Source organism: Equus asinus, chromosome 13, assembly GCF_041296235.1.
Source record: "Equus asinus isolate D_3611 breed Donkey chromosome 13, EquAss-T2T_v2, whole genome shotgun sequence".
NCBI classification, from domain to species: domain Eukaryota; kingdom Metazoa; phylum Chordata; class Mammalia; order Perissodactyla; family Equidae; genus Equus; species Equus asinus.
This window is the reverse complement of record NC_091802.1, coordinates 55,442,778-55,467,609: the sequence shown is the minus strand read 5'-3', so window position 1 is coordinate 55,467,609 and position 24,832 is coordinate 55,442,778. Positions and strand designations below refer to the sequence as shown.

At 56.1% G+C, this 24,832-nt stretch overlaps 1 protein-coding gene across 3 annotated transcripts; it reads left to right on the top strand.

The window, feature by feature from the left end:
- The first annotated feature begins 6,118 nt into the window (after positions 1-6,118).
- On the top strand, positions 6,119-24,780 carry HID1 (HID1 domain containing). 3 transcript variants are annotated; one of them, XR_011493935.1, is made up of 19 exons: positions 6,119-6,340; positions 11,890-12,039; positions 12,599-12,769; positions 13,378-13,491; positions 14,071-14,177; positions 14,439-14,555; positions 16,305-16,527; positions 16,728-16,784; positions 17,659-17,799; positions 17,972-18,062; positions 18,273-18,424; positions 18,533-18,611; positions 19,997-20,161; positions 21,342-21,569; positions 21,887-21,993; positions 22,538-22,618; positions 23,170-23,287; positions 23,416-23,574; positions 23,860-24,780. XR_011493935.1 is itself a non-coding variant. In XM_044744915.2 (19 exons), exons 1-19 carry the CDS (start codon positions 6,275-6,277, stop codon positions 23,921-23,923), a joined length of 2,364 nt encoding a protein of 787 aa, XP_044600850.1. In that variant the 5' UTR covers positions 6,119-6,274; the 3' UTR covers positions 23,924-24,780. The 3 variants fall into 3 exon arrangements, 2 of the variants coding, with proteins under 2 accessions (XP_044600850.1, XP_044600854.1); XM_044744915.2 differs by having other exon boundaries at positions 23,170-23,261; XM_044744919.2 differs by lacking the exons at positions 11,890-12,039; positions 12,599-12,769 and having other exon boundaries at positions 6,138-6,340; positions 23,170-23,261.
- Positions 24,781-24,832: the final 52 nt, after the last annotated feature.

The window sequence follows — 24,832 nt, the reverse complement described above, 5'->3', positions numbered from 1 at the left end:
GTTTGAGGAAATGAAGGAAGACCAGCGTGGGTGGAACTGGGGGGCAGGGGGGAGAGGGGAGCAGGGCCCAGATGGGGCAGGGTCTTGGAGGTCACCGTGGAGCATTCCTAAAAAGGGCTCCAAGGTGTTTTCAGTGGGAGAGCTTCGTGAGCTGCCTTTTCCAGTTGCTTGGACTGTTCTGCAGAGAATAGATTAGAGGAGGCAGGAGTGGAGGCTGCTGTAGATGGGAGATGATGGGGGCCCTGGCAAAGGTGGGGGCAGTGGACAAGAGGGAGGCAGAAAATATAATGTACGTGTTTGGGGGAATAGCATCATCAGTACTTGGTGATGGGTTAGACGTGGGCATGACAAGATGAGAGACACCAAGGGTGACACTGGATTTCTGGCTTCAGCACCTAGGAGGTGGCATTTACTGAGATGACGTAACTTAGAGACAAAGGTCAAAAGAGATAAGGGTTAGGCTTTGGGGGAGGAAGTGTGGAGAACAGAATCACCCACAATGTGGCAGTTTTAAACACGGTGCCAGCTTCTCTGACACTTCTTCCACGGGGAGGTGGGCTGTAGGCCCTCTCCCCTTGAATCTGGTGGGCTTGCGACCGCTTTGACCAATAGAGTATGTGGAAGTGACTTTATGTTATTCCCATGCTCCATACTAAAGGGCCATGCAGCTTCCTCCTGTTTCTCTCAGGACCCCCTCTTTGTGTGCACCCTTTGGGACACTCCCTGTCAGAGCCCAGTGTCCCAGCTATGAGAGAGGCCCAAGCCACATGCAGAGGTCTCATGTTGGTGCTTCCATGTGCGCCTCTGGCTGAGCCCAGGTGCCAGATATGTGAGTGAAGAAGCCTCCAGATGATTCCAGCTCCCAGCTGTTCCGAGTTTTAACCCCTCCCCCAGCCATTCTAGTCTTCCCAGTTGAGCCCCCAGACACGGTGGAGCAGACATAAGCTACCTCAGCTGGGTCCTGTCTGAATTACCGACTATGGACTTTATGATAAATTGGTTATTGTTTCATACCAAATTTTAGGAGGTTGTTATGCAGCAATGTACCTAAACCACACATTAAACTGACAACCAAGTTCCAAGATTCCACCTCGCCAGCATCACCTGCATCCTTCTTCTCCATCCCACCCGTGACTGCCTCTGCTCAGCCCTCATCATCTCTCACCTCCCGGCTGGATTCCCGGTATTCAGGTCCTTGTGTCTTCCCTGCAGCAGCCAGAATGACTTGGTTAAGACATAATGATATTCAATGACATTATTCCCCTGCTTCAAAGGCTCCTCATTGCTCAAAGAATAATATAAAAGCTCCTTAACTGGACGTATGCAGCCCTTTATGGTCTGGTCCTGGCCCACCTCTCAAGCTTTATCTCTTTTTTTTAATTTTTAAAAAAAATTTTTATTTAGATTTTTTAATTTTTTCCTTTTTCTCCTCAAAGCCCCCCCAGTACATAGTTGTATATTCTTCATTGTGGGTCCTTCTAGTTGTGGCATGTGGGACGCTGCCTCAGCGTGGTTTAGATGAGCAGTGCCATGTCCACGCCCAGGATTCGAACCAACCAAACACTGGGCTGCCTGCAGCGGAGCGCGCGAACTTAACCACTCAGCCACGGGGCCAGCCCCTTGAGCTTTGTCTCTTATCACTCTCTACATTTCACCCTAACTAGGTGTTTCTGTTCTCTGGATGAACCAAGCTTCTGGGCCTTCCTTCCGCTTGCTCCCCCTACCTGGATGTTGGACTGTTCCGTTTGCCCTTTCAGATCTCTTTGTATCTTCTCCATCTGCTCCAGGCCTGGGAGGCTGAGGCTTTGGTGGGCTGCATCAATGGGCTCCCTTGCTCTCTTGCAGTCTGTGGGCCCACTGATGGGGAGCACTAGCAGAAAATTGGGGGGCAGGAGAAGAGTGAGGGTAGGGTATCTATCCCACAGCGCCCTCCCTTCCAGACCCCACCAGCTCTCTCCTACAGCTGGGCTCTCTTTCTCTGGGTTCTGACAACCATTCCTCCCCTTGCCCCTTTAGGCTTAAGGATGGCTGAGGCTCCTCACTGCTTCTAGACCCAGAGTGCTTCACAGCCCTTGTTGGTTTCTCTTCTCCCAATTAAACTCTCTTTGGTTACTCTGAACGTTCCATCTCTTTCCTGTTGGGACCCTAACTGATACTGTCAGGTATCTTCCAAACCTCAGCACAGCCTCGCCTACTCTGTTGAGTCTTTTCTCACCTGTTCCCACCACAGCCCTGGACAGACTCCCACCCTCGACCCCGTAACTCTCTATTGCCTGTTTCATTGTCCCGTGTGTCTCTCTTGCTCTCGGCAGTAGGAACTTGCCTTTGTAGCTCAGGTCCTAGCACCTTCCAAGGTACCTGGCCTTTAGTGGGTGCTGAGTCATTGCCTGTTGCACGATTCGATTCCTGGTTGAACTCAGAAAAAAGGGCTCCAGGGAGGGCCGTGGGAGCCACGGACTAGAGACTCTTTATGCTGGGCATAAAAGGAGGACGCAGCATGGTTTCCATATGGGATTTCATAGCTAAAAACCTGCTAGGGAGTCATCAAATTAATAAGGGATAAGTAATTTCTTTAAATTTTCAGAGGGTATGTTTTACTAGTAATATTTTTTTCTGCATACATTGTCTTTTTTCTTAAAAATTTTTACTATAGGGGCCGGCCCCGTGGCCGAGTGGTTAAGTTCGTGCGCTCCGCTGCAGCAGCCCAGGGTTTTGCTGGTTCGGATCCTGGGGGCGGACATGGCGCTGCTCATCAGGCCACGATGAGGCGGTGTCCCACATGCCACAACTAGAAGGACCTGCAACTAAGATATACAACTATGTATGGGGAGGATTTGGGGAGATAAAGGAGAAAAAAAAAAGAGAAGATTGGCAACAGTTGTTAGCCCAGGTGCTGATCTTTAAAAAAAAAAAATTACTATAAAAGTTTTCAAGTACACACAAAAGTAGAGAGAATAGTACAATGACTCTCCACATACTCAACACAGAGTCAATAATTACCAAGATTCTGCCATATTTGCTTTATCTCGCCCGTATGTCTTTTTCTTGCTTGCTTTGTTTCAGTATTTTAAAGCAAATCCCAGTCATTAGGCCATTTTCCCTCTACACTCTTCAGTATGCCTCACGAAAAAATAACTAACAGCATTTTAAAAACAAACGGTGGGGATAAATGGGTATTTTTCCACCTGGATGTGTTAGTGATCACATTCCTCAAGACAATGTTAATATTTTTTCCCTACTGTGGGGGTGAGAGTGTCCAGGGACCCTGTAAAATTTCCTGGAGATGGACATGAAGATTTTGTGAGGTGCCAAATGCCCAGTGAATGGGAGCAGATCTCTTGAGGTTGGACGAGGATAAATGGACTCGTTTAAATCCATCCCATGAAAGCTGATGGGAAGAGCAGGGTCCATGGGTGACCAGTAATATTTCAGGGCCACTTGGAGTTCCTGGTTGCAAACCACAGAAGTGGCTCTGAGTGATGGGCGAGACCAAAGGGCTCACAATTACTCCCTGGGAATGGCCAGTTAGCACCTGCTCTTTCGTTTTTTTTTTTTTTGAGGAAGATTAGCCCTGAGCTAACATCTGCTGCCAATCCTTCTCTTTTTGCTGAGGAAGACTGGCCCTGAGCTAACATCGTGCCCATCTTCCCCTACTTTATATGTGGGATGCCTACCACAGCGTGGCTTGCCAAGCGGTGTCATGTCCTCACCCGGGGATCCAAACTGGTGAACCCCAGGCCACCAAAGTGGAACATGCAAACTTAACTGCTGCGCCACTGGCCCAGCACCCCCTTTTTTTTTTTATTAAAGATTGGCACCTAAGCTAACAACCGTTAAAAACCATCACAACCGTAAAAAAAAAAAATCTATTTTTTTTTCTGCTTTTTCTCCCCAAATCCCCCAAATACATAGTTGTATATCTTAGTTGCGGGTCTTTCTAGTTGTGGCATGTGGGACGCCACCTCAACATGGCCTAATGAGCAGTGCCATGTCCATGCCCAGGATCTGAACCGGCGAAACCCTGGGCCCCCCGAAGCAGAGCGTGCAAACTTAACCACTCGGCCCCAGGGCCGACCCCCTTTTTTTTAACTCAAATTTATTGAGGTGTAACATACATATGGTAAAATTCACTCATTTTAGGCATACAGTTACATGAACTTTGACAAGCATATACAGTCATGGAACCCAAACTACAATCAAAACATAGCATGTTTTCATCACCCCCAAAAGTTTCCTCATACTCTTTCATAGTCCATCCCTTCATCCTGCTGTCAGCCCATGGCAACCACTGATCTGTTTTCTGTCCCAATGTTTTGCCTTTTCCAGAATGTCACATAAATGATAAAATTCAGTACATTGCCTTCTGTGTCTGGCACAGTGCTTTTAACATTCATCCACACTGTCGCCGTGTGTATCAATAGTTTCTTCCTTTTTGTTGCTGAGTATTAGTCCCATTGTGTGGATGAACCGCAGTCTGTTTATTTACCAGATGACGGACATTTGGGTTGTTACCAGGTTTTGGTGATTATGAATGAAATTGCTATAAGCATTACACAGGCTTTTTGTGTTGGCTATATGTCTTCATTTCTCCTGGATGAATACCACGAGTGGGATTACTGAGTCATATTATAATTGTATACTTTACTGCTTAAGAAAATATAAATGCTCCCCATCCTCACCAGTATTTGGTATTGTCAGGTTTTATATTTTATTTTTTAACCCATTCTAATAGGTAGGTAATGGTTATCATTTTGTGGTTTCAATTTGCATCTCCCTAATGTTTAAGATTCAGAGTTTTTAATGTCACTCTGGCCTGGACTGAGTGGGTTGAGTGATTTGTAGAGTGTTGGATTTTTTGTTCTTTAATGCCAAATAAAGATACTATTCATTCATAGGGAAGACCTACCTCTGGAGCAGGGACAGAGCTCTCCTGTCAAGTCTGCTCATTTGGGGACATGGCAACACCCCTGTCCCCCTCCTCCCTACCTCCACACCTGTCCTACCCTGCCTTTGTGCCACCCTTTCGATGCCTAGATGGTGCACCCTTCATTTTTCACTTGTGGGATTCCTACTGAACCTAAATGTCAAGTCCTTTTGAAGCATCTAGGATTTCCAGAAGCTTTCCAGACATAGTATGCAAGACGATGTTATGGAAAAAGTACAGCCTCTTTCGGGGTCAGAGCTAGGTCTGCTTTTTTGGCTTTGTTCCTTACCACTTGTGTGACTTTGGGCAAGCAACCTGACTGCTTTGAGCTTCCGGTTCCCCACGTGTAAAATGGGGATAACAGCTACCTCAAAGGTAGGTTTTTGCTGTGTTAGAGATAGTCGTCACATTATTATTGTTACTACTATAATTATTATTAATTAGCTTCTATCAAAGGCTCACTGGGCTCAACCATGGCTGCTTCTTTCCGTGTGTTTCTCTCCATAGCTAATTGCTCATAAAGGGAGGCCCAGTGACTTAAGGCCTCTAGGCCCCCGTCTCTGACCCTGTGCTGGTAAATACCAGTCCCTCAACACATTTGTTGAAATGGATGGACCTAAAAGGATTCTTAGGGAAGGCAGGTGGTCAGAAAGGAGTTGTAGGACCCGGAGGGACCTTCTGCTCTCATCAGGCCAGGGAGCTGCTCTCCTGGAGCAGGGGCCGAGTCAACGCCTCCCTTCCACAGAACGGAGGGCTGAGCCCGGGGCTTGTGGCTGGAATAACAGCGGGGCTGCCTGGACATGTGGGTTTGACCGGTCAGAAAAAGGGAAACCAAGAGAACAGATGCTCAGGGAAAAAAAAAAAAAAGGAATGAGGAGGACATGGATTGGCAAGGAAGGAGTGGGCTGGCTGAGAAGCTGAGGGCCCAGTGATGGCGTGGGGACGGAGGGTGAGAATGGGGGCGGGGGGCGGGAGGCTGGGAGGGTTGTGGGCCCTGGGGGCTGGGTGGAAGCGGGAGAGATGGAACAGAGGCAAGGCTCCGACGCAGAAGGAAGGGCGCAGAGACACCGGGCTGGGCTGAGAAGCGCCTAGTACGTGCGGCAGCCTTTGATCAGAGCGGCGGACTCCCGCGGCGGGAGCGGACGGGGCGGGGCGCGGCAGGTGCGGAGGGCGGAGCCAGGCGGGGGCGGAGCCAGGAGGGCGGGGCCGACGCTGGGCTGGCGGGCGGGGTGCGCCGCTCGGCTCCTGCGAGAGCAGCGGGGGCCGCGGAGCTGGAGCTGGAGCTGGATACCGAGCCCGGGCCGGGGTGGGAGTCGGGGCCGGGGCTCGGCCGGAGCGGGCTCCAACGATATGGGGTCGGCCGACTCCAAGCTGAACTTCCGAAAGGCGGTGATCCAGCTCACCACCAAGACGCAGGTGCGCCCGGGGCCCCGGCTTCCCTCACCCACCTGCCGGGCTGGGGGCTGGGCAGGGCCGGGGTGGGGGGGCGGCTGCGTGAACTTGGCTCGTCTGGACTTGGGGGGACCGGCAGGCCCACAGGGTGACGCTGAAGCCAGGGCCGGAGCGGGAGTCCTTGTCCTGTACCCCAGGGCTCCGTCCCCTAGCCCCCCACCCCCAGCTTCCTCTCTCGGGAACATCCCTCTTCCCGCAGCCGCTGATGCCACCTTAGGCTGACGTGTGCCTACTCCCTGAGCCAACGTCGCTGCTGTCCGCCCCCTGTCCTGCACGCCCCCTCCGCCCCTCCAGCCTCACGTCTCCAGCCTCCCCCGCCCCCACTCACCCATCCACCCCACTGCTCCCCTCCCTGCCGTTCGGTGCTCGCGCGTCCGGGACGCACAGACCCGGCTGACTCAGTGCAAACAAAGCCGGGCCAGCGCCTGCCTGGGTCGGAGAAACAGCTGGTGTGCGGCGGCAGCAGCCTCGCTGGGCCCAGGTCAATGCCCACAGCCAGAGAAGGCCCAGGTTTTCCTGGGTACACGCAAAGAGTGGCCGGCATTACTGCAGCCTGGCAAGGGGACCTGTTTCCAGGCCCATGGAGTCCAGTTTCCCAGCTAGGGACCCCTGCTCCAGGAGGCTCCTTCTCTGAGGCCCAGTGGTGGGGCTGGCTGTGTTTGCCGGTGCTCTCTGTTCTCCAGGTCAGGGCTAAGAACCCTCTAGGTTGCCGTTGACTGCCTGGTGTGGGGCTTGGGGATATCTTTCAGCCTAGTCCATGCGTGCACACCCCTCGGAGTCCACAAGTGGCACAGAGGCTACCTCTTTGCCCCCAACACACAGGACATGGCCCCCGTAAGGCTGCTTCCCTGCCCACCCCTTCTCTCCTCACCCCTTGAGCTAGGCTGCTCTGGCCTCAGAGATGCTCAGCCTTGACTCCCCAGATCCCCCACTTTCAAGGGTGTCAGGACCTGCTGCCCTCTGGGACATTCCTCTTACCCCCACCCCCAGAGCTTCCTTTACTCTTGGCAGTTAGAGTGGGATCGAGGGAGCCATCTCCCCACAGCCAGCTGGTCACAGCTTCAGAGGCCAGACCACACTCTCTTGTTCCCACAAGAGGAAGATCAGGTGCCTGGCAAATGCCCAGGGCCCCTGGTGAGTCCAGGCCCAGTGAGAGGCCTTTGATAGAAACCAGACGTTGCTTCTCACCAATTCCCCCATGGCTCCTGGTTAGTTCTGGCACTTGGCTTTCTTTGGATGTGGCTTCTAGATCTGTGGGTGGCAGGTGGGCCAGCTCTCAATGTGGAGCCACAGGGAGAGGTGAGAGGAAGGCTCCCATGTTTACCTACTGGAGACGGAAACACCTTGGTGAAATGAGCTATGGGCTGTTGGCTCAGCAGCCGGGGTCCTTTGCTGGGCCAGCAGGACTTGCTCAGCCAGGTCCCAGAGAGTCTGGGTGGACTAGATGCCTACCTGCTCCGGCCCCCTCCCCCAAATACAATGTGCCTCTGTTTTTCCCTGGCTGCAGTCCTATGACGGAGCTGACTGAGTCAGTGCTGTCCCATTTCTCAGCTGAGGACAATGAGTTGGCTTGGGACAGGACTGGAGCCAGAGACCCGCCTGGATCTCCCTCCAGAGAGCGCTGGGGTCCTGCAGGTGGGATGGGGCCTGGGCTGCCTGGAGAGAGAGACCCTCAGGAGCTGAAGCCTCGGGCCCTGTGTAGTAACCTGGCTTGGGCAGTTTGGAAGTGAGGACCAGATCCCAAATGGTTGTTCCAGACCTTGTCACTCAGTGTCCCCAAGGAGAATGAGGCCAGTTGTCCACAGGGTGTCCTCCAGTCCCAGTCCCTCAGAGGCTGTGCTGTGCACACAGAGTTTTGCTCTGGGCAGCTGAGAAGCCGACCTAGCACCTTTTCCCGTAGCCGGGGCCTGAGCTGCTTCCCCACCTTCCTGCTCTGCATCCTGTTTTCTTCCTGCCCTGGGCTAGGTCTGACCCTGGTCCTGAAGGCTTTCTCTGTGTTTCCTGAGCCTTTCCCAGAGTGGGTGGGGCCCTGGAGGGAGGACGTTCCTGGACCAGGGCCCCTCTCCTCGACCCTGCCTGTTTGGAGATTCTCTGCTGTAGGCCGGATGAGATCTGGTGGCTCCATGTTTACATGCACATGTGTGTGTGCATGTGTGAATGCTATGGTGACATGGTCCCCAGAGCAGGTCACCTTTAGCAGGCTAGAGCACTGCTAGTCCTTCCCTCCTCCTCCCAGAGAGGTTCAAAAGATGCAGCTGGTCCCCCCGGCTGGCGGGGGGTCTGGCCTGTTCAGGTCCTGCAAAGCTGGGGTAAGCATATCTGGTTTTCCTCGAGGAGAGCTCAGCCCCTAACCCCTGGCAGCATGGGACTGCCCACCTCTAGCAAAAATACTCCTTTCAAAGAAACTGGCTTGGATTTTAGAAGCTTCCTTGGGTTGGGTGGAGCCTCGCTGGGGTAACTGAGGCAGGAGCGAAACCATGTCCCTCCCCTTGGGAGCCTAGGGGGCCCCAGTGACCCTGGCCGATACCTGTAGCATCAGGCTAGTCTGGTATGGTCAGGTAATGGTCACTGAATTGAAGTGTCCAGCCACAGTGGGACCAGGAGGGGAGGCCCAAGTTGGGGGTAGGGGAAGTGAATGTCGCTACTCATGAAGTTCAAGGCCAGCTCCCATACCTGGGCCTTTCCTCTGCTTCCTGGCTGGGCTAACCTGGCCCTCCTAAGTTCCCTCCTAAGTCTCTCTCCTCATTTCAGATTCAGTTCCTAGGTGACACTTGCCTGATGAATTAGGTCAAAGGTTAAGTCCACTTGGTGCTCAGATAAGTTTCTGCTCCTTTAGGGGGATAGTGGCTACCTGAGAGGTAGGGGAAGTGTCAGAGATGGGAGCTTCCCAGAGTGAGGAGGCCGCTGCATGTTTTCTGGGATGTCCTTTCTCACCCCCACCCCGACCCACCACTCTGGCGTGTGGTACCCCTGGACCCCACTGAGTCTGGAAGGCTGTCCTGGCTGTGGGCCCAAGGGCCAGCAAAACCCAGCCCCAGGGCCCTTCCTTTGGCCTTTGTTCCTCTCCCCCAGCTAACTGGCTCTACCAGTTCTGGGACTGAGCAGGCCCTGGTGCCAGGCCTGTGCTGAGGGCCATGGCCACATGCTGCCCTATAGCTCGGGGAGTGGGCCAGGGTACACCTGGGCCTTAGTGAGGCTTTTGGCCCCAGCCCTGAGTTTGGACAGCTCCACTGGTGCTCAGCTCTGCCCGGTGACCAGGCTGAAGGGGTCTCTAGGATTAATTACAGCCTTTAGCTGAACAAATATTAGCTGAGCATCTGTTGTATGTCTCAACTGCAAGGTCAGGGAAGAAGGGCTCGTGGAGTAATGGGGCCTGGAGGCAAGTGCACTCAGCCTTGGAATCAGGGACTATGATGAGTGACTGAGGTGGGAGGGGAGCGGGGTTCCAAGGTGGTAGCAAGCTCGGCAGTCCAGAGCTCTGGGAGACTTCTGGCAAGAAGTAGCTTCAGAGAACGGAATTATTCTTAAACAAGGTATGTATATATTTTTCTGATGATAAGAGTAATGCAGGGGGCTGGCCCCGTGGCCAAGTGGTTAAGTTTGCCCGCTCTGCTTCGGCGGCCTGGGGTTTCGCTGGTTCGGATCCTGAGCATGGACATGGCACCCCTCATTGGGCCATGCTAAGGTGGCGTCCCACATGCCACAACTAGAAGGACCCACAACTAAAATATACAACTGTGTACCGGGGAGGACTTGGGGAGAAAAAGCAGAAAAAAAAAAAGGAAGATTGGCAACAGTTGTTAGCTCAGGTGCCAATCTTTAAAAAAAAAAAAGAGTAATGCACATTATGCATGGATTGTGGTGAGAGCAGGGCCGGGTATCAGGCCTTTCAGAGAGGGGAGAAGGCTAGGTTGACTGGAGCAAGCCGGGCAGGTCTCACACAGGAAGTGCTATTCAGAAGGGTAACAGTACCTTGGACACCCTGGCCTCTCAACAGATGAACATTCAAAGAAAAAAGTAATACTACATGCGCTTACAGAAAAATATCAAGAAAAATAAAAACCAACCAGAGAGATAATTGCTGTTAACATGCTGTCATTTTCTTCTAGGCTTTTATTACTATGTAATTTACACAGAATTGTGGTCATCCTATAGTTAATTTTATATCTTGTCTTTTTCACATAACATTGTACTCTGAGCATTTTCCATTGTTTACTATTCTTTGAAAATGTGCTTCTGATAGCTGCATAATATTCTAGTGTTTGCATGTGCCTTAACTTTTTAAGCATTCCCCGAGTGGTGGTGATTTAGGCTGACTCCAACTTTTCACTGTTATCAACAAGAACGCTTCAGTGAACATCCTCATACATGCACATCTCTGATCCTTTCCTGAGGAAGGATTTCTAGAATGGGGTTTATGATTCAAACTGGTTGTGTTGTGGGGATAGAAAATACAAGAGTGAGGGGCCGGCCCAGTGGCACAGCGGTTAAGTGCACACATTCCACTTTGGTGGCCCAGGGTTCACCGGTTCGGATCCCAGGTGCGGACATGGCACCGCTTGGCAAGCCATGCTATGGCAGGCGTCCCACATATAAAGTAGAGGAAGATGGCACAGATGTTAGCTCAGGGCCAATCTTCCTCAGCAAAAAGAGGAGGATTGGCAGCAGATGTTTGCTCAGGGCTAATCTTCCTCAAAAAAAAAAAAAAAAAGAAAGAAAATACAAGTGTGTGTGTGCATGTGTGTACATGTGTTTAGGTAGGATCTTGGCTGGCTGGCTGTCTGGCTGGGCTCTGGACCCCATCCTGCAGGCAGTGGGGAGCCCCTGAGGTCTGTGCTGGGGGAGCAATGCCAGGGGAGCAATGCCTTTGGTGCTGTGCTTTGAACATGGGGTGGGGGCAGTGTGGAGGTGGATGGAGGCGGTGAATTTGGAGGTGGGGCCCTGGCAAGAGTGGCCTGAAGTGCAGCACCACGGGTGGGCACTGAGAGGAGCAGCTGCCAACAGAGAGCCAAGGGGGTGGGCTCCTTTAGATTTGGCATCTGTTAGTGTGCCTGGAGAGGGTGGAGGCCGCGGCTGAGGGGCAGCTTGGGTGAGTAGAAATGAGCACCTGTCCCTTGTCCTCCTCCTAGGGGAAGGGGCACAGCCTGGGTCTGGTCCCTGGCACTTGACCTAGCCGTGTGGCCTGGGGAGGTCCTCAGGTGGGGAGGTCCGGCCAGAGGACGACAGTGAGTTACTCAGGGTCACATAGTCCCTCAGGGACTGGGCTGGGCTTTGGCTGCTGAACTTGGTGCCCAGCTGACCCCTGACCATTTGCACCAAGTGTCCCCAGCCTGCCTGTGCTGGCCTTGTGGTAGCTGAAGGATGTCCCCCAAGTGGAAAGACTCCTGGATACCAGGGATGGAGCAGGGGGACTGTGGCTTCCCTCTGGGGGGGCTCCCTTGGCTACAGGTTGGGCAAACTGTGGTCCTGTTGGCAAGAGATTGTACAAATCTAGACACCGGGTTCCCCCCCAGCCCGTAGAAGCCACCGATGATGCCTTTTGGGACCAGTTCTGGGCGGACACGGCCACCTCAGTGCAGGATGTTTTTGCGCTGGTGCCTGCGGCAGAGATCCGGGCTGTGCGGGAGGAGTCACCCTCCAACCTGGCCACTCTGTGCTACAAGGTGAGGAGTGCCCGGCCCCTCGCTGCCACACCCAGCTGAGCCATTTCCCACCCTCCCAGGGAGGCTGAAGCTGGCCGAGCCTTGCAGTCCAGGAGGGCAGACACCCAGGACATCCCCCCCGCCCAGGTTTGGGCAGTCTGGTGGCTTCACCCACTTCTCCCCGCTAGCTGGGCTCTTGGGGAAAGTGGTCATGGCAGCTGCCATCTGTGAGGCACCCTCTGGACCAGACCTTGCTGAGCACTTTCCACAGGTCAGCTCATTTAGCTCACCCTGTGTAGATGGTACTGTTAGTGTCACCATTTTACAGATGAGGAAACTGAGGCTCCAAGGGGTGGTCACTTAGCAAGGTCTTAGTCAGTGAGTAGTGGGCTAGGCTGTCACTCCTGTGATGGTCTAAGATGCTCTCTGGCCATGTCCTGTCCCCCTGGGCTGGCTGACCCTGTCTGGAGAGGTAGCCCTGCTACCTCTTCCCCTCTGAAGCCTAGGGTGCCCATCCTGACCACCAGTGCCGGGGCCCCACTCCCCACCCTTCCAGCATGCCCCTCTGCCCTCCCCACAGGCCGTGGAGAAGCTGGTGCAGGGAGCCGAGAGCGGCTGCCATTCAGAGAAGGAGAAGCAGATTGTCCTGAACTGCAGCCGGCTTCTCACCCGTGTGCTGCCCTACATCTTTGAGGACCCTGACTGGAGGGGCTTCTTCTGGTCCACAGTGCCCGGGGCAGGGCGAGGAGGGGTCTGTGGGCTTGTCTGGGGCTGGGTGGAGGGTGGAGTTGCAGTGACTGGGAGAGAACGCTGTCTCAGGGCTGGCCACATTCCTCCAAACCTCTTCCGGGGTTTGGGAAGTGCAGGGGTAGGGAGAGTGGGGGTTGCTGCTGAGGAGGGGGTCAACTCCTCCTCCTTGAACCCTCGGTTCCTCTCCCACAGGACTCTGCCCACAGCTGGGCAGAGATGGGGGAAGGGCCGCTGGGCCCTCTCCCGCCGGCGCTGGTACCGCCCTCTCCCTGGGTTTATCTCCAGGCCAGTGGCCGAGGGGTGGGGCCCAATGGTTCCCAGCGATTCTCAGCAAGGCCGAGGCTCTCTGGAGCATGGGGGACGCGGCCTGGCCACTCCCAGTCAGGGGGGGAGGTTTCCTCACTCTTCCCAGCCCCACTTCCCGCTCTGTCCCCCTCATGTCTTGGGAGATTTGGGGTCATGGGGAATCTACTTTCTTTTTCTTCATCCCTATGCCCATGGGTGCCTGCCTGAGCCCAGACCCTGTCCTCCCCACCCCCCAAGTCCTGGGGCCACCTCTCCTTGGCCAGCTACCACTGAGGTGGCCTGTGGGTGCTGTGTCCCAAACAGGGAGAAGACGATGACGAAAATGCCCGGCCCCTGGCCGAGTCCCTGCTCCTGGCCATCGCTGACCTGCTTTTCTGCCCAGACTTCACCGTCCAGAGCCACCGAAGGAGCACTGTGGTGAGAGCCCTCCAGCCCCCCACCCCCAGCTGGGGAGGGCTCCAGTCCTGGTTTGGGCGGTTGAAGTTCCCTTGGGCAGGATGCTGCTAGGACACTGTGGGAGAGCTGGGCTGCCTGGCACAGCTGGAGAGGAGCCAGCCGGTGTGTGCGCGGCCCTGCCCCCTGCATCCGGGAGGCTGGGCACAGGCACCCATTGTCTTCGCCTGGTGGCGGGAGGGGGTGTGGGGCTTGGACACCGGAGGCCTGGCCCTCTCACTTCCTGTGGGTTCGTGGACTCAACCTTGAGTGTTCTCTGCTCCCCACCCCCACGCACCACCAGGGGCACCCACTTCCATTCCCCTCCCTCCTTATCTCTCTCTCCCTGTCTCACACTGGGCTGAGCGAGTAAAAGAACCAGACTGAAGGAAAACGAGCTTTTGAGAGGTTGAGAACATTCATTTCTTCCCTTGTGCATTAGCACCTGGGGCATTTTGAGGGTCTGTCTTTAGAATATGAGAGTGTCACTCCCCCAGAGATGGTGGGGGGTGGGGCTTGGGTTGGCCACCCTCAGCCTGATCTCACCCTGACCCCTGTCCCTAGGACTCAGCGGAGGACGTCCACTCCCTGGACAGCTGTGAATACATCTGGGAGGCTGGTGTGGGCTTTGCTCACTCCCCGCAGCCCAACTACATCCACGACATGAACCGGTGAGCTTTGCGCGGCCCCAGAGCCCATGCTGTCACTGGACCCCTGGCCTGGCCCTTGTGCAGCTCAGAGAGGAGACCACGCTTCTGGTTTTTTCCAAGGACGCCCTGCCTACTCGTGACCCAGCTTCAGCCTCACAGGAATAAAAGGGGTCGTTTCTCTTCATGGACTTAAGCTGGGGCTGGGCAGGGTGGGCATGCCCTCCTGGAGAATTGGAATCCTCAGGTACTGAACCCCTCCCCCCCATAATCTCCTTTCCCAAGGATGGAGCTGCTGAAACTGCTGCTGACATGCTTCTCCGAGGCCATGTACCTGCCCCCAGCTCCGGACAGTGGCAGCACCAACCCGTGGGTGCAGTTCTTTTGTTCCACGGAGAACAGGTGAGGGGCCCCTGGCCTTTCTTTCCATCCTCCTCCTGGTTCCAGGCAGCCCAGAGCTGAGACGGTGCTCCATCCACGTCTTATTTGAGGGGAGCTGCTGCCCCCTGGTGGTGATGATTTGTAACTTGACAGCCACACCTTATGTCGGCGCTGTCCAGTGTCCCATTGTGGGGCCTGAGTGACTTGTGCCTGGGTCCTCCATTTACAGCCATGCTGTCAAGTAGAAATGTAATGCAGGCCACATATGCAATTTAAACATTTCTATTAGTGACATTAAAAAAGTGAAAAAGAAACAGATGAAATTAACTTTAATGATATATTTCATTTAACCCAATATATCTGAAATGTTAACATCAACATGTAGTCAATATACAAAATTACTGAGATGTTTTACATTCCGTTTTCATGCTGAGTTTTCAAAATCAGGTGTGTAGTTTACACTTACAGCACATGTGAATTGGGACTAGCCATATTTTAAGCTCTCAGTAGCTACATGTGGCTTGTATGGGGCAGTGCAGTGTAGACAGGGGGTGGTTGGGGAGCGTAGTGAATACCCTGAAGGATGAGGAGGTCCGGCCACATGGGGGTGCTCATGGGCTATGGAGGCTCGTATGGGTACATAAAGGTGTCACATGGTGGGATTGCATATTTGGAGCTGGCACACGCTCTCCAGCTGTGGAGCTCCAGCTGTGCCCAGAGCTGTGCTGACGGCACAGGAGTTAGTGCCCCTGAGGGTCCTGGTTCACCCTCTTACTTCCAGACTCTGATTCGCATGTGGCACATCTCATCCTTCAGGTTTTCCTGGCCGCCTGCCTAACTCTTTTTTTCCCCAGAAGAGAAGGGAACCCAGGTGACTCCCTCCACCAGCTACAGTCCAAGGCTGGCCCGAGTTATCTTTCTCGCCATCCTTATCAGGCAAACAGCCACCCTTTGCCACTCGCTTCACCTCTCTGGCTCTCAGTTTCCTCATCCGTAAGATGAGGAGCTTGACCCCTGACATCTCACAAATCTCTGAATGGAGTCATTCTGTGGCCTGGGAGCTGAGTGACTGAGCACATGCTCTGCTTCCCGAGAGGACGCCCAGCTCCCTGTGGACCTCCAACCCCTTCTCTGAAGCCCCGAGGGAGGGTACCTGCCCCTCAGAATCCTGACAGGCCTGTCCTTACACATCTGTCTGAGCCCATAGAATGTGCTGCACCAAGAGTGAGCCCTGATGTCACTGTGGACTTGGGGCGATATAGGTGTGTCCGTGTAGGTTCATCAGTTGTAACAAATGTGCCCCTCTGTACTCACATCTGGGAGGGATGTGAGTGGGGGGGCAGGGCTATATGGGAAATCTCTGTACCTTCCTTTCAATTTTGTGGTGAACCTAAAACTGCTCTAAAAATAAAGTCTTTTAAAATGATAATAAGAGTAATAATAAAATAGCCCTCACCCCTTTGGGGAAAAATCTAAGGGATATGGACATGATTTCCTACAGAGAGCCCCTCAAGACTGGCCATCCTGCTCTTGGTAATAAATTCCTTCTGCCCTCGGCCCATCCTGGCCCAGGTCTGGAATGCAGGCAAGGACGAGCAGGGCATCTCTTCTCCTCAGGAAGGGACAAGCTCCTGGTTGTGCTCCCTGGCCCCTAGCCCAGGGCCTGGCACTAAAACACTTGTTGAATGACTCGCCCGTGTGGTCCGGCTGGGGTGGCCAGAGGGCTGGGCGCGGGGCGTCTCTGCAGCCCCGCCCTCCTCTCCACCGCAGACACGCCCTGCCCCTCTTCACCTCCCTGCTCAACACCGTGTGTGCCTATGACCCTGTGGGCTACGGGATCCCCTACAACCACCTGCTCTTCTCCGACTACCGGGAACCCCTGGTGGAGGAGGCTGCCCAGGTGCTCATCGTCACCTTGGACCATGACAGCGCCACCAGCACCAGCCCCACTGTGGATGGCACCACCACAGGCACTGCCATGGATGATGCTGACGTAAGGATGGGGAGGCAGCCGGCCCTGCCAGGCTTGGATGGATGGCACCCCCTGTAGCAGAGCCTGGGCGAGGGGTACCCAGGGGGCACCTCGTGAGCCTGGGGGTATCTGAGGTCAGAGGGGGCAGTGCTGCCCCAACTAGGCCCGGGGTAGGGGCAGGGGTGAGGGCACCTGCTCACCTCCGGCTCCACTGTTGGCAGCCTCCAGGCCCCGAGAACCTGTTTGTGAACTACCTGTCCCGCATCCATCGCGAGGAGGTGAGTCAAGCACTGCTCTCGCTCCCGTGGATTCTTAATGCCCACCCCACACAGTGGCCTTGCAGGGGTGAGGGGATGCAGACGAGAGGGGGTGGGGGGAGTTCTGACCCCTGTGTGAAGGAACTGTGGTGTCCGTGGACTCGGGCCACCCCAGGTGAAATACTGATGGCAGGACTGTGAGGGTTTCAAGACGCAGGAAATGGCAGTGACCTCAACTGGGTGAGAGTAACCAGAAGCCTTCCAGGAGCAGGTGGCTCTGATGTCAGGTTTAGGGAGGGGGAATGGCTTTGGACTTAAGGGCCAGGCAGACCTGAGTTCACATGTCTATGACCTTGGAGGAGGTTCTTGTGCTCCCAGAGCTCTAACTTCTGCAGCTGCAGCATGGGGACAGAAACTGCTTTCTTGCCTTGTTGTGAGGATTAACTGGGTGGGCGGCCCGGCGTACAGCAGGTGCTCCATGGATGGCAGCCCTTTGAGAATGGTGGAATGCTCCTCTCGTGTGACAGGGCGATGGGGAGGGCCAGGAGGATGGCACTGGTCAACAAGGAGTCAGGGTGGGCAGGGGCCCAGTTCAGGGAGTGTGTGTGTGTGTGTGTGTGTGTGTGAGGGGGTCACTAGGAGCAGCCTTGCTCAGGGACAGGGGAGCCTGTGGTCTGGCGGAGGGGTCTGGGGCTCTCCAGATTTGCGCTGGACTCAGCTTCCGGAGGGGCCTGGCCCAGGACAGCTATTAATGACGTTGGAATCTGGGCCCCTCAGGCTCTAGAGGTGGGACCAGGCTCTGGGGGAGTGAGGAGGCATTTGGGGGGAGCCTGGCCTGGGAAGCCTGAGCCACAGGGAGCCAGACTGGACAGGCCTCTGCTCCCGCCCCTCCCAGGACTTCCAGTTCGTCCTCAAGGGCATAGCCCGGCTACTCTCCAACCCCCTGCTCCAGACCTACCTGCCCAACTCCACCAAGAAGATTCAGTTCCACCAGGAGCTGCTGGTCCTCTTCTGGAAGCTCTGCGACTTCAACAAGGTGGGCCAGCTTTAGGGGCCCAGCTTGGCAGGCCGCAGTCTGCTTTGAAAGGGGCAGCAGCTACTCTGGATGGCCCAGGGATGGAGACAGCATCTGGGGAGACTCTGAGGAGTGGAAGAAGGTGGGGCAGAGCTGCCCTTCCTCTGACCCCACCCTCCTGTTCCCCCCACAGAAATTCCTCTTCTTTGTGCTGAAGAGCAGCGATGTGCTGGACATCCTGGTTCCCATCCTCTACTTCCTCAACGATGCCCGAGCGGATCAGTGTAAGGCCAGGGTGGGCATAGGATGCTGGGAGGGTTCCTCTCAGAGGGGCGGGTCCAGCCAGTCTGTCCTGCCTCCCAGGAGCTCAGGCCTGGGGCTCTGACCTCCCAGGAAGGGCTTCTTCCCGCTCCCCCGAGATGAGTCTCTGCCCTGGGCTCCCTTCTTCCCCTCCCCACCCAGCATGGTGACCCCTCCCATGCCACATGCTGCAGCTCGGGTGGGCCTGATGCACATTGGTGTCTTCATTCTGCTGCTTCTGAGCGGGGAGCGGAACTTCGGGGTGCGGCTGAACAAACCTTACTCAGTGCGCGTGCCCATGGACATCCCGGTCTTCACGGGTACCCACGCGGATCTGCTCATTGTGGTGAGGGGCCTCCTGCTGCCAGGACCTGGGTGCGTGGGCATGACGTCCTCTTGGCAGAGTCTGGAGGCGGCGGGGAGCCCATGGCCATCCCTCTGCCTCCCCACACAGGTGTTCCACAAGATCATCACCAGTGGGCACCAGCGGCTGCAGCCCCTGTTCGATTGCTTGCTTACCATCGTGGTCAACGGTAGGGGGCAAGGAGCCTGCCTTCCCTGTGTTCACCACCAGGTGGCACCAGGCCACAGGGTGACCTGCCACCTGCTCTCTGGTTCAAACCCGCTTGGTCCAACAGAAATAGACGGCCAGCTGCCTATGTACTGATCAATTTTCTAGTAGCCACGTTAAAAAAAAAAAGAAAGAAAGAAACAGGTGACAATAATTTTATAATATATTTTATTTAATTCACTATATCCAGAATACCATCATCTCAACATGGAAGCAATATGAAAAATTATTGAGATATTTTATATTCTTTTTTGCCCCCCCATCTTCCAAATCTTGTGTATTTCACACGTGCATCTCAGTTAGGAATAGCTATGTTTCAAGTGCGTAATGGCCACATGTGGCTTGTGGCTCCCTCATTGGACAGTGCGGGTTTGAACAAGTATAGTCGGGGTGCTGGGATGTGCCCCTCCTACCGGCGAGGACTGCAGCCAGTTGCCCGGAAGAGGTGGCGGGAAGGCTCAGGCTGGCGGGGGTGCTGGGCAGCCGTGCGCTGGGGCAGGATGACCTCAGCATGGCCACCTTTTGGAGAGGGTGGTCCTGGGTGGGACGGACTGATTTCTCTGTGGTCTGCTGGACTCTAGGGTGAGTGGGGCAGTTCAGGGCGCCTCCAGCAGCACCATGAGCTCTGGGGCTAGAACCATGACTCTCCAGTACTCGTTCGCTCACTGGCTCCGTCCCACCAATCTTAACCGAGTGCTAGCAAAGTGTGGCTGGCTCTGAGAACGTGTCTGTGACCAAGAAAGCCATTGCCCTGCCCCAGCCGAGAGGCAGACATGAGACAAGGATGCACACAGACCAATACGTGACTTCAAGCTGTGCGCAGTTTCACCTCTGACCGCCCCCTCCAACAGGCTGTGCAAAAAAAAGGATTTAAACATATATAGAATGTCAGGTTGATACTCTAGAAAGACTTGAAGATCCCGAGGTTGTAACCCTGCCCGATCATTTTATACCTGGGGAATTTTGGGCAAGTTTACGAACCTCTCTGAGCCTCAGTTTCCTTGTCTATAAAATGGAAATGGTTTTGTCTGTGTCCTGCCTCCCCCTGAGAGTTGTGAGGAGGAGTGGGTGAGATGGCACACATGAGTGGCTTTGTAAACAGTATGGCTGTCCACACGGTGGAGGAACAAGGATGGAGCCCCAGCTGCCTCCTGGGACTCTGCAGAAGACAGGCATGGCCAGCGTGGCCTTGGTGTCTGGGGGCTTGGTCTTCCCAGCCTTGGGGGGGACTTCACAGGCAGGGGGCGGGGAGGGTTTGGGAGCAGGAGCATCTTGTCCTGCTCAGGCCCAGGCTGTGCAGGGATGGCTGGTGGGGGCCCCAGGAGTGAGCCAACCCCTCCTCTGCAGTGTCCCCCTACCTCAAGAGCCTGTCCATGGTGGCCGCCAACAAGCTGCTGCACCTGCTGGAGGCCTTCTCCACCACCTGGTTTCTCTTCTCTGCCGCCCAGAACCACCACCTGGTCTTCTTCCTCCTGGAGGTTTTCAACAACATCATCCAGTACCAGTTTGATGGTGAGGCACCAGCCCAAGCCCCTGGCCTGGCCTTGGGGGCAGGAAGCAGGGTGGGCAGTGGGCGAGGACCCCTTCCTGTCTAAGGAGGGCACACACCTCTGTCCGCCAGTTTGTTCAGCGTGCATTTATCGAACACCTGCTGTTTACCTAGTGCCATGTTAGGTGCAGAGGAGACAATGGGAATAAAACAGAGTGCTCTCTGCCCTGTGGAGCTCACAGTGGGGGGTGGAGGCACGGAGGGGGCTTTAAACAGATGGGCACCAAGACAAACAGGTCATCTTAAATCGGATGAGAGGGAAGTTCAGGGAGCTATGGTCCTCATGGGTGTCACAGATGCTAGACTGCCTGATGTAAATTAGGGCCTTGCCACTTGTTAGCTCTGTGACTGTGGGCACATAACTGAGCCTCTCTGAGCCTCAGTCTCTTCATCTGTAGGATGGTCATAACAATAGTACTAGGAGTCCCTATCTCAGAGGGTGATGGAAGGACTAAGTAAAATAACCCTCAAAAAGCACATAGCACAGCGTCTGGCAACCTAAATATTAGCAGTTATTATTATTTCCCAAATAAGTAATGTCTGCATTCGTCTGTGAGGGATGAATGGGGGTGGGGTGGGGTAGAAAAGCATTTTGGGGGGAGGGGCAACATATGCCAAGGCCCTGGGGTGAGATGGTGAACTGAAAGCAGAACAGTGTGGTGAGAGGCAGGGACCAGAGAGGTGACAGGGCATTGAAGGTCTGGAAAGCGTCTGTATCTTCCCCAGGAGCCGAGGGAATTCAGCGTAGTCAGTGTGGGCGACAAAGCACAGGCACATGCCATATTATCCTTCCTCTCTGCTGTCCTGGCTCAGGCAGAGTCAAAATATTGAACAGCTGGCTTAGTTTGGACACTGATATGCTAGGTTAGCCCCCCCTTTGCCGGGTGTTACCCCTTAGCGCTGGATTGTGAGGGGGTCTGGAAGGTACCAAGGAAGGGCATCAGGGGGAGCTCAGCCCAGGAGCTCTTTCCCAAAAAGGTGACATCCTGGGGTAGCCACAGGCCCACACCACTTCTGCCTGGCTGCGCCCCTCGGGTGCCCGTGGGATAGACGCTCTCCTGTCCTCCCAACGCGCCCCCAGGAGGCGCGGGGGGAGGGAGAGGTGCTGGGAGCTCCCTGAGGTGAGGCCTGTCCCCTCCACAGGCAACTCCAACCTGGTCTACGCCATCATCCGCAAGCGAAGCGTCTTCCACCAGCTGGCCAACCTGCCCACCGACCCGCCCGCCATCCACAAGGCGCTGCAGCGGCGCCGCCGGGCCCCGGAGCCCTTGTCCCGCACTGGCTCGCAGGAGGGTGCCTCCATGGAGGGCTCCCGCCCTGCTGCCCCCGCCGAGCCGGGCACCCTCAAGACCAGCCTGGTGGCCACCCCAGGTTGGGAGCTGGCAGGTGGCAGGGGGTGTGGATATGGGCAGAGTTGGGGGCTGGGCAGAGTCTCTAACGGGGTCACCCCCATCTCTGGCAAAGGCATGGCCTGAGTTGGGAAGCTGAGGGGATGGGGATGGGCAACTGGGGTGGGGCTGGAGGCATTGAGGGGGCCCAGGAGGGGTGGCTTGGTGGGGGCCCGGGCCTTGGGGCTGGGTGTGGGGAGATCAGCACAGCATCTCTAGAGTGGGTGGATGGAGGAGGGAGCCTCTTCTGGCAGGCGTCTGGCGGGTGTCCTCAAGCCCCCTTGGGCCCCCTGCCCCCAGGCATTGACAAGCTGACGGAGAAGTCCCAAGTGTCAGAGGATGGCACCTTGCGGTCACTGGAGTCTGCATCCCAGCCGAGCTCGGCAGACGGCAGCCCAGCTGCGGAGGTGGGTGACAGGGACTCCTGGAGCGGGGTGAGGCTGGGCATTCCCTTTCTCCCTGGCCTCCATGGTGTGGGCTGGGCCAGGGCACTCTGGGGTCACCTTCAGCAGAGGGGCAGGGACCCAGCGCCCAGGGCATCAGTGTTGGCACTGCTGATTTTCAGGGGGGTGCTTCCACAGACCCCTTCCTTGTTTATTGGTCACAGGCCCAAGCCCTTGGTCTTCAGACTCCCCATCCATCAGCCTTATCTGAGGCTGGGCTGGGCTGGCCTTTACCCAGCCTGCCCAGTCAGCTCCTGGCCCTAAACCTGTCACTGGACTGGGCTGGGTTGGGCAGGGCCTGGGGCCCAGGGCAAAGGGTGCTGGGCTGGGCTGGGCTGTCCCCTCCGATGGGAGTGAGCCCCCCCCACCAACAGGGGCCAGTGGAGAGACCTCCTTGCCTCCCAGGCTCCAGAATGTGGGAGGGCCTGGGAAGAGGGGATGCTTCTCTGCCCCCGCCCTGTACCCACTCCCTCCGCCCCTCCCTCCTATTCCTTCCCCTGGGAACCAGGAGCCCAGCCAGGCGTGGCGGGAACAGCGGCGACCGTCCAGCTCGTCAGCCAGTGGGCAGTGGAGTCCAACATCTGAGTGGGTGAGGGTTTGGGCAGATGGCAGCGAGGAGGGGCGGCTCAGGGTCTCCCGGCCCTGAGAACAGCTCAGCAAAGGCTCGGATGGGGATGTCTCCAAATCCAAGGACTGGCCTGGGAGCCAGGCTCGGGTCAGTCCTTCCGGCTGGGTGACCTTGACCTCTCTCTGACTCGGTTGCTTCCCCTGTCCTCACAGTCCAGAGTTCTCCCGCAGGGTTAAGCTTCAGCTGCCCACAGTGCTACCTTTCTTAATAAATCATCCTTTCCAGCTTCCTTCCCAGAATCACTTGCCCACTCCCATACATGTTTCCTGAGATCACCACTCATTGCCCTCGTGTGGAGTAATAAACGTCCCTACCTGACCCAGGCCATTGTGAGGGTCAAAGGGGACAGTTTCATGCATGTAGGACGTGCTCACTGTGAGGCTTGTACCTTGAATAGGTCCCTGTACCGGGTCAGTGGTGGGTGGGGACACTTCCTGCCGTGGGGAGCTCATGGTTCTGGGTCAGGGGTCAGGCCTGTCCTGCAGCCCCGGGAACCCCGGTCCCTCCCCCAGGTCCTCTCCTGGAAGTCCAAGCTGCCGCTGCAGACCATCATGAGGCTTCTCCAGGTGCTGGTTCCCCAGGTGGAGAAGATCTGCATTGACAAGTGAGGCTGGGGGCGAGGGTGAGCAGGTGGGCTCTGAGGAGGGGCCAGCCCAGGCGTGAGTGAGGGTGGGACTGGAAGCAGCACCCCCTGCCCTAGACCTTCAGGGTGGGCTTTCCTACCCGATCATGTTGGAGACCGTCCCTCTCCCCGACAGGGGCCTGACAGACGAGTCGGAGATCCTGAGGTTCCTGCAGCACGGTACCCTGGTGGGGCTGCTGCCCGTGCCCCACCCCATCCTCATCCGCAAGTACCAGGCCAACTCCGGCACGGCCATGTGGTTCCGTACCTACATGTGGGGCGTCATCTATCTGAGGTGGGCCCCGTGGGGGGCGGGGCAGTTACCAGCCTGCGTGGGTCTGGTTTCCACCTGAGCGTCTGCCCAGCGGGACTCAGTGGGGGCTGTGGCCCTGGGTCCCACCATCGTAGTGGTCTTAATGTCAAGACAGTCGACCAGGGTGGTCTTGTCTGGTTGAGGGTGGGCACCCACTGCCCGGGGTGGGATATCAGGGTGGAAGGGGTTTGGGCTCCCATCCAGCTCCCCCTGGGTCTTTTCTGCAAGGCCTCCTAGCCCCCAGGTGACAGTCCACTCCCTCTGCAGGAATGTGGATCCGCCTGTCTGGTACGACACCGATGTGAAGCTGTTTGAGATCCAGCGGGTGTGAGGATGGAAGCCTGCAAGGGGCAAGGCCCAGGGGAGGACGGGGGACCCTGGTCCCCCTGATGCTCCGCCCAACCCACTGTTCTGAGCTTTAAATGACTACAGTCAGGGCTTGAGGGCTGGCAGATTGGCTGAGTCCTGGGTGGCAGGCCCTGGAGGGCCCCTGTGGCTGGGAGAGTAGGGACCAGCTCTGACCCCTCCTTCTGGGCTGGACTTACAGGAACCTCGCGTCTCCAGAGCTGCAGGCCCCCGCCAGAGCCCCCCTCACACTCTGGCTCCCTGTTAAGACCTGTTTTCCGTGTGACCCTCAGTGCCCGCTCAGCTCCCGTGCTGCCCCACCCCTAGAGGCCACCAGGTCACTGTGCCCGAATGGGTGACCCAAGAGGGAGCCCTTTGGTCGTCCCTTGAGGCACCTGGGCAGGGTGAGGGGAGCCCTTCCAAGCTTCCTAACCTGAAACCACCTGGTCAGGCCTGGCTTGCTGCCAGGGCCCACGGGAGGAAGGAGCATAACCAGGCTGCTCGAGGGTGTCTGGGGGCTGGCAGACTGCACAAGCCAGACTGGGGGACCTCATGCATCTTAGGGGTTTGGAGTGGGGTGTTGGGGGTCTCCTGCTGTATTCTCCCAAGCCAGTGGATATAGCCTGGCTCCTTCTTATCCAGTACTCGGGGGAAGGGAACAGGGGTGGGGGCAGCTGTTCAGTCCTTGCCCCACCCACTGCCTGGATGACTCGGGGAAAGGGGGACCAGGATGCCACCTCTCCATCCTGCCGCTCTGGCCTCTGGGCCTCCCTCACCCCTCCTGTGTCAGTACAATCTTTTCTCTGTACAATCGGCGTCTTACACAATAAACCCCCCTCTCTACGCCCTGGCTCTCCGTGCTGGGAGGGGAGGGTCAGGCCATGGCTGTTGTCTT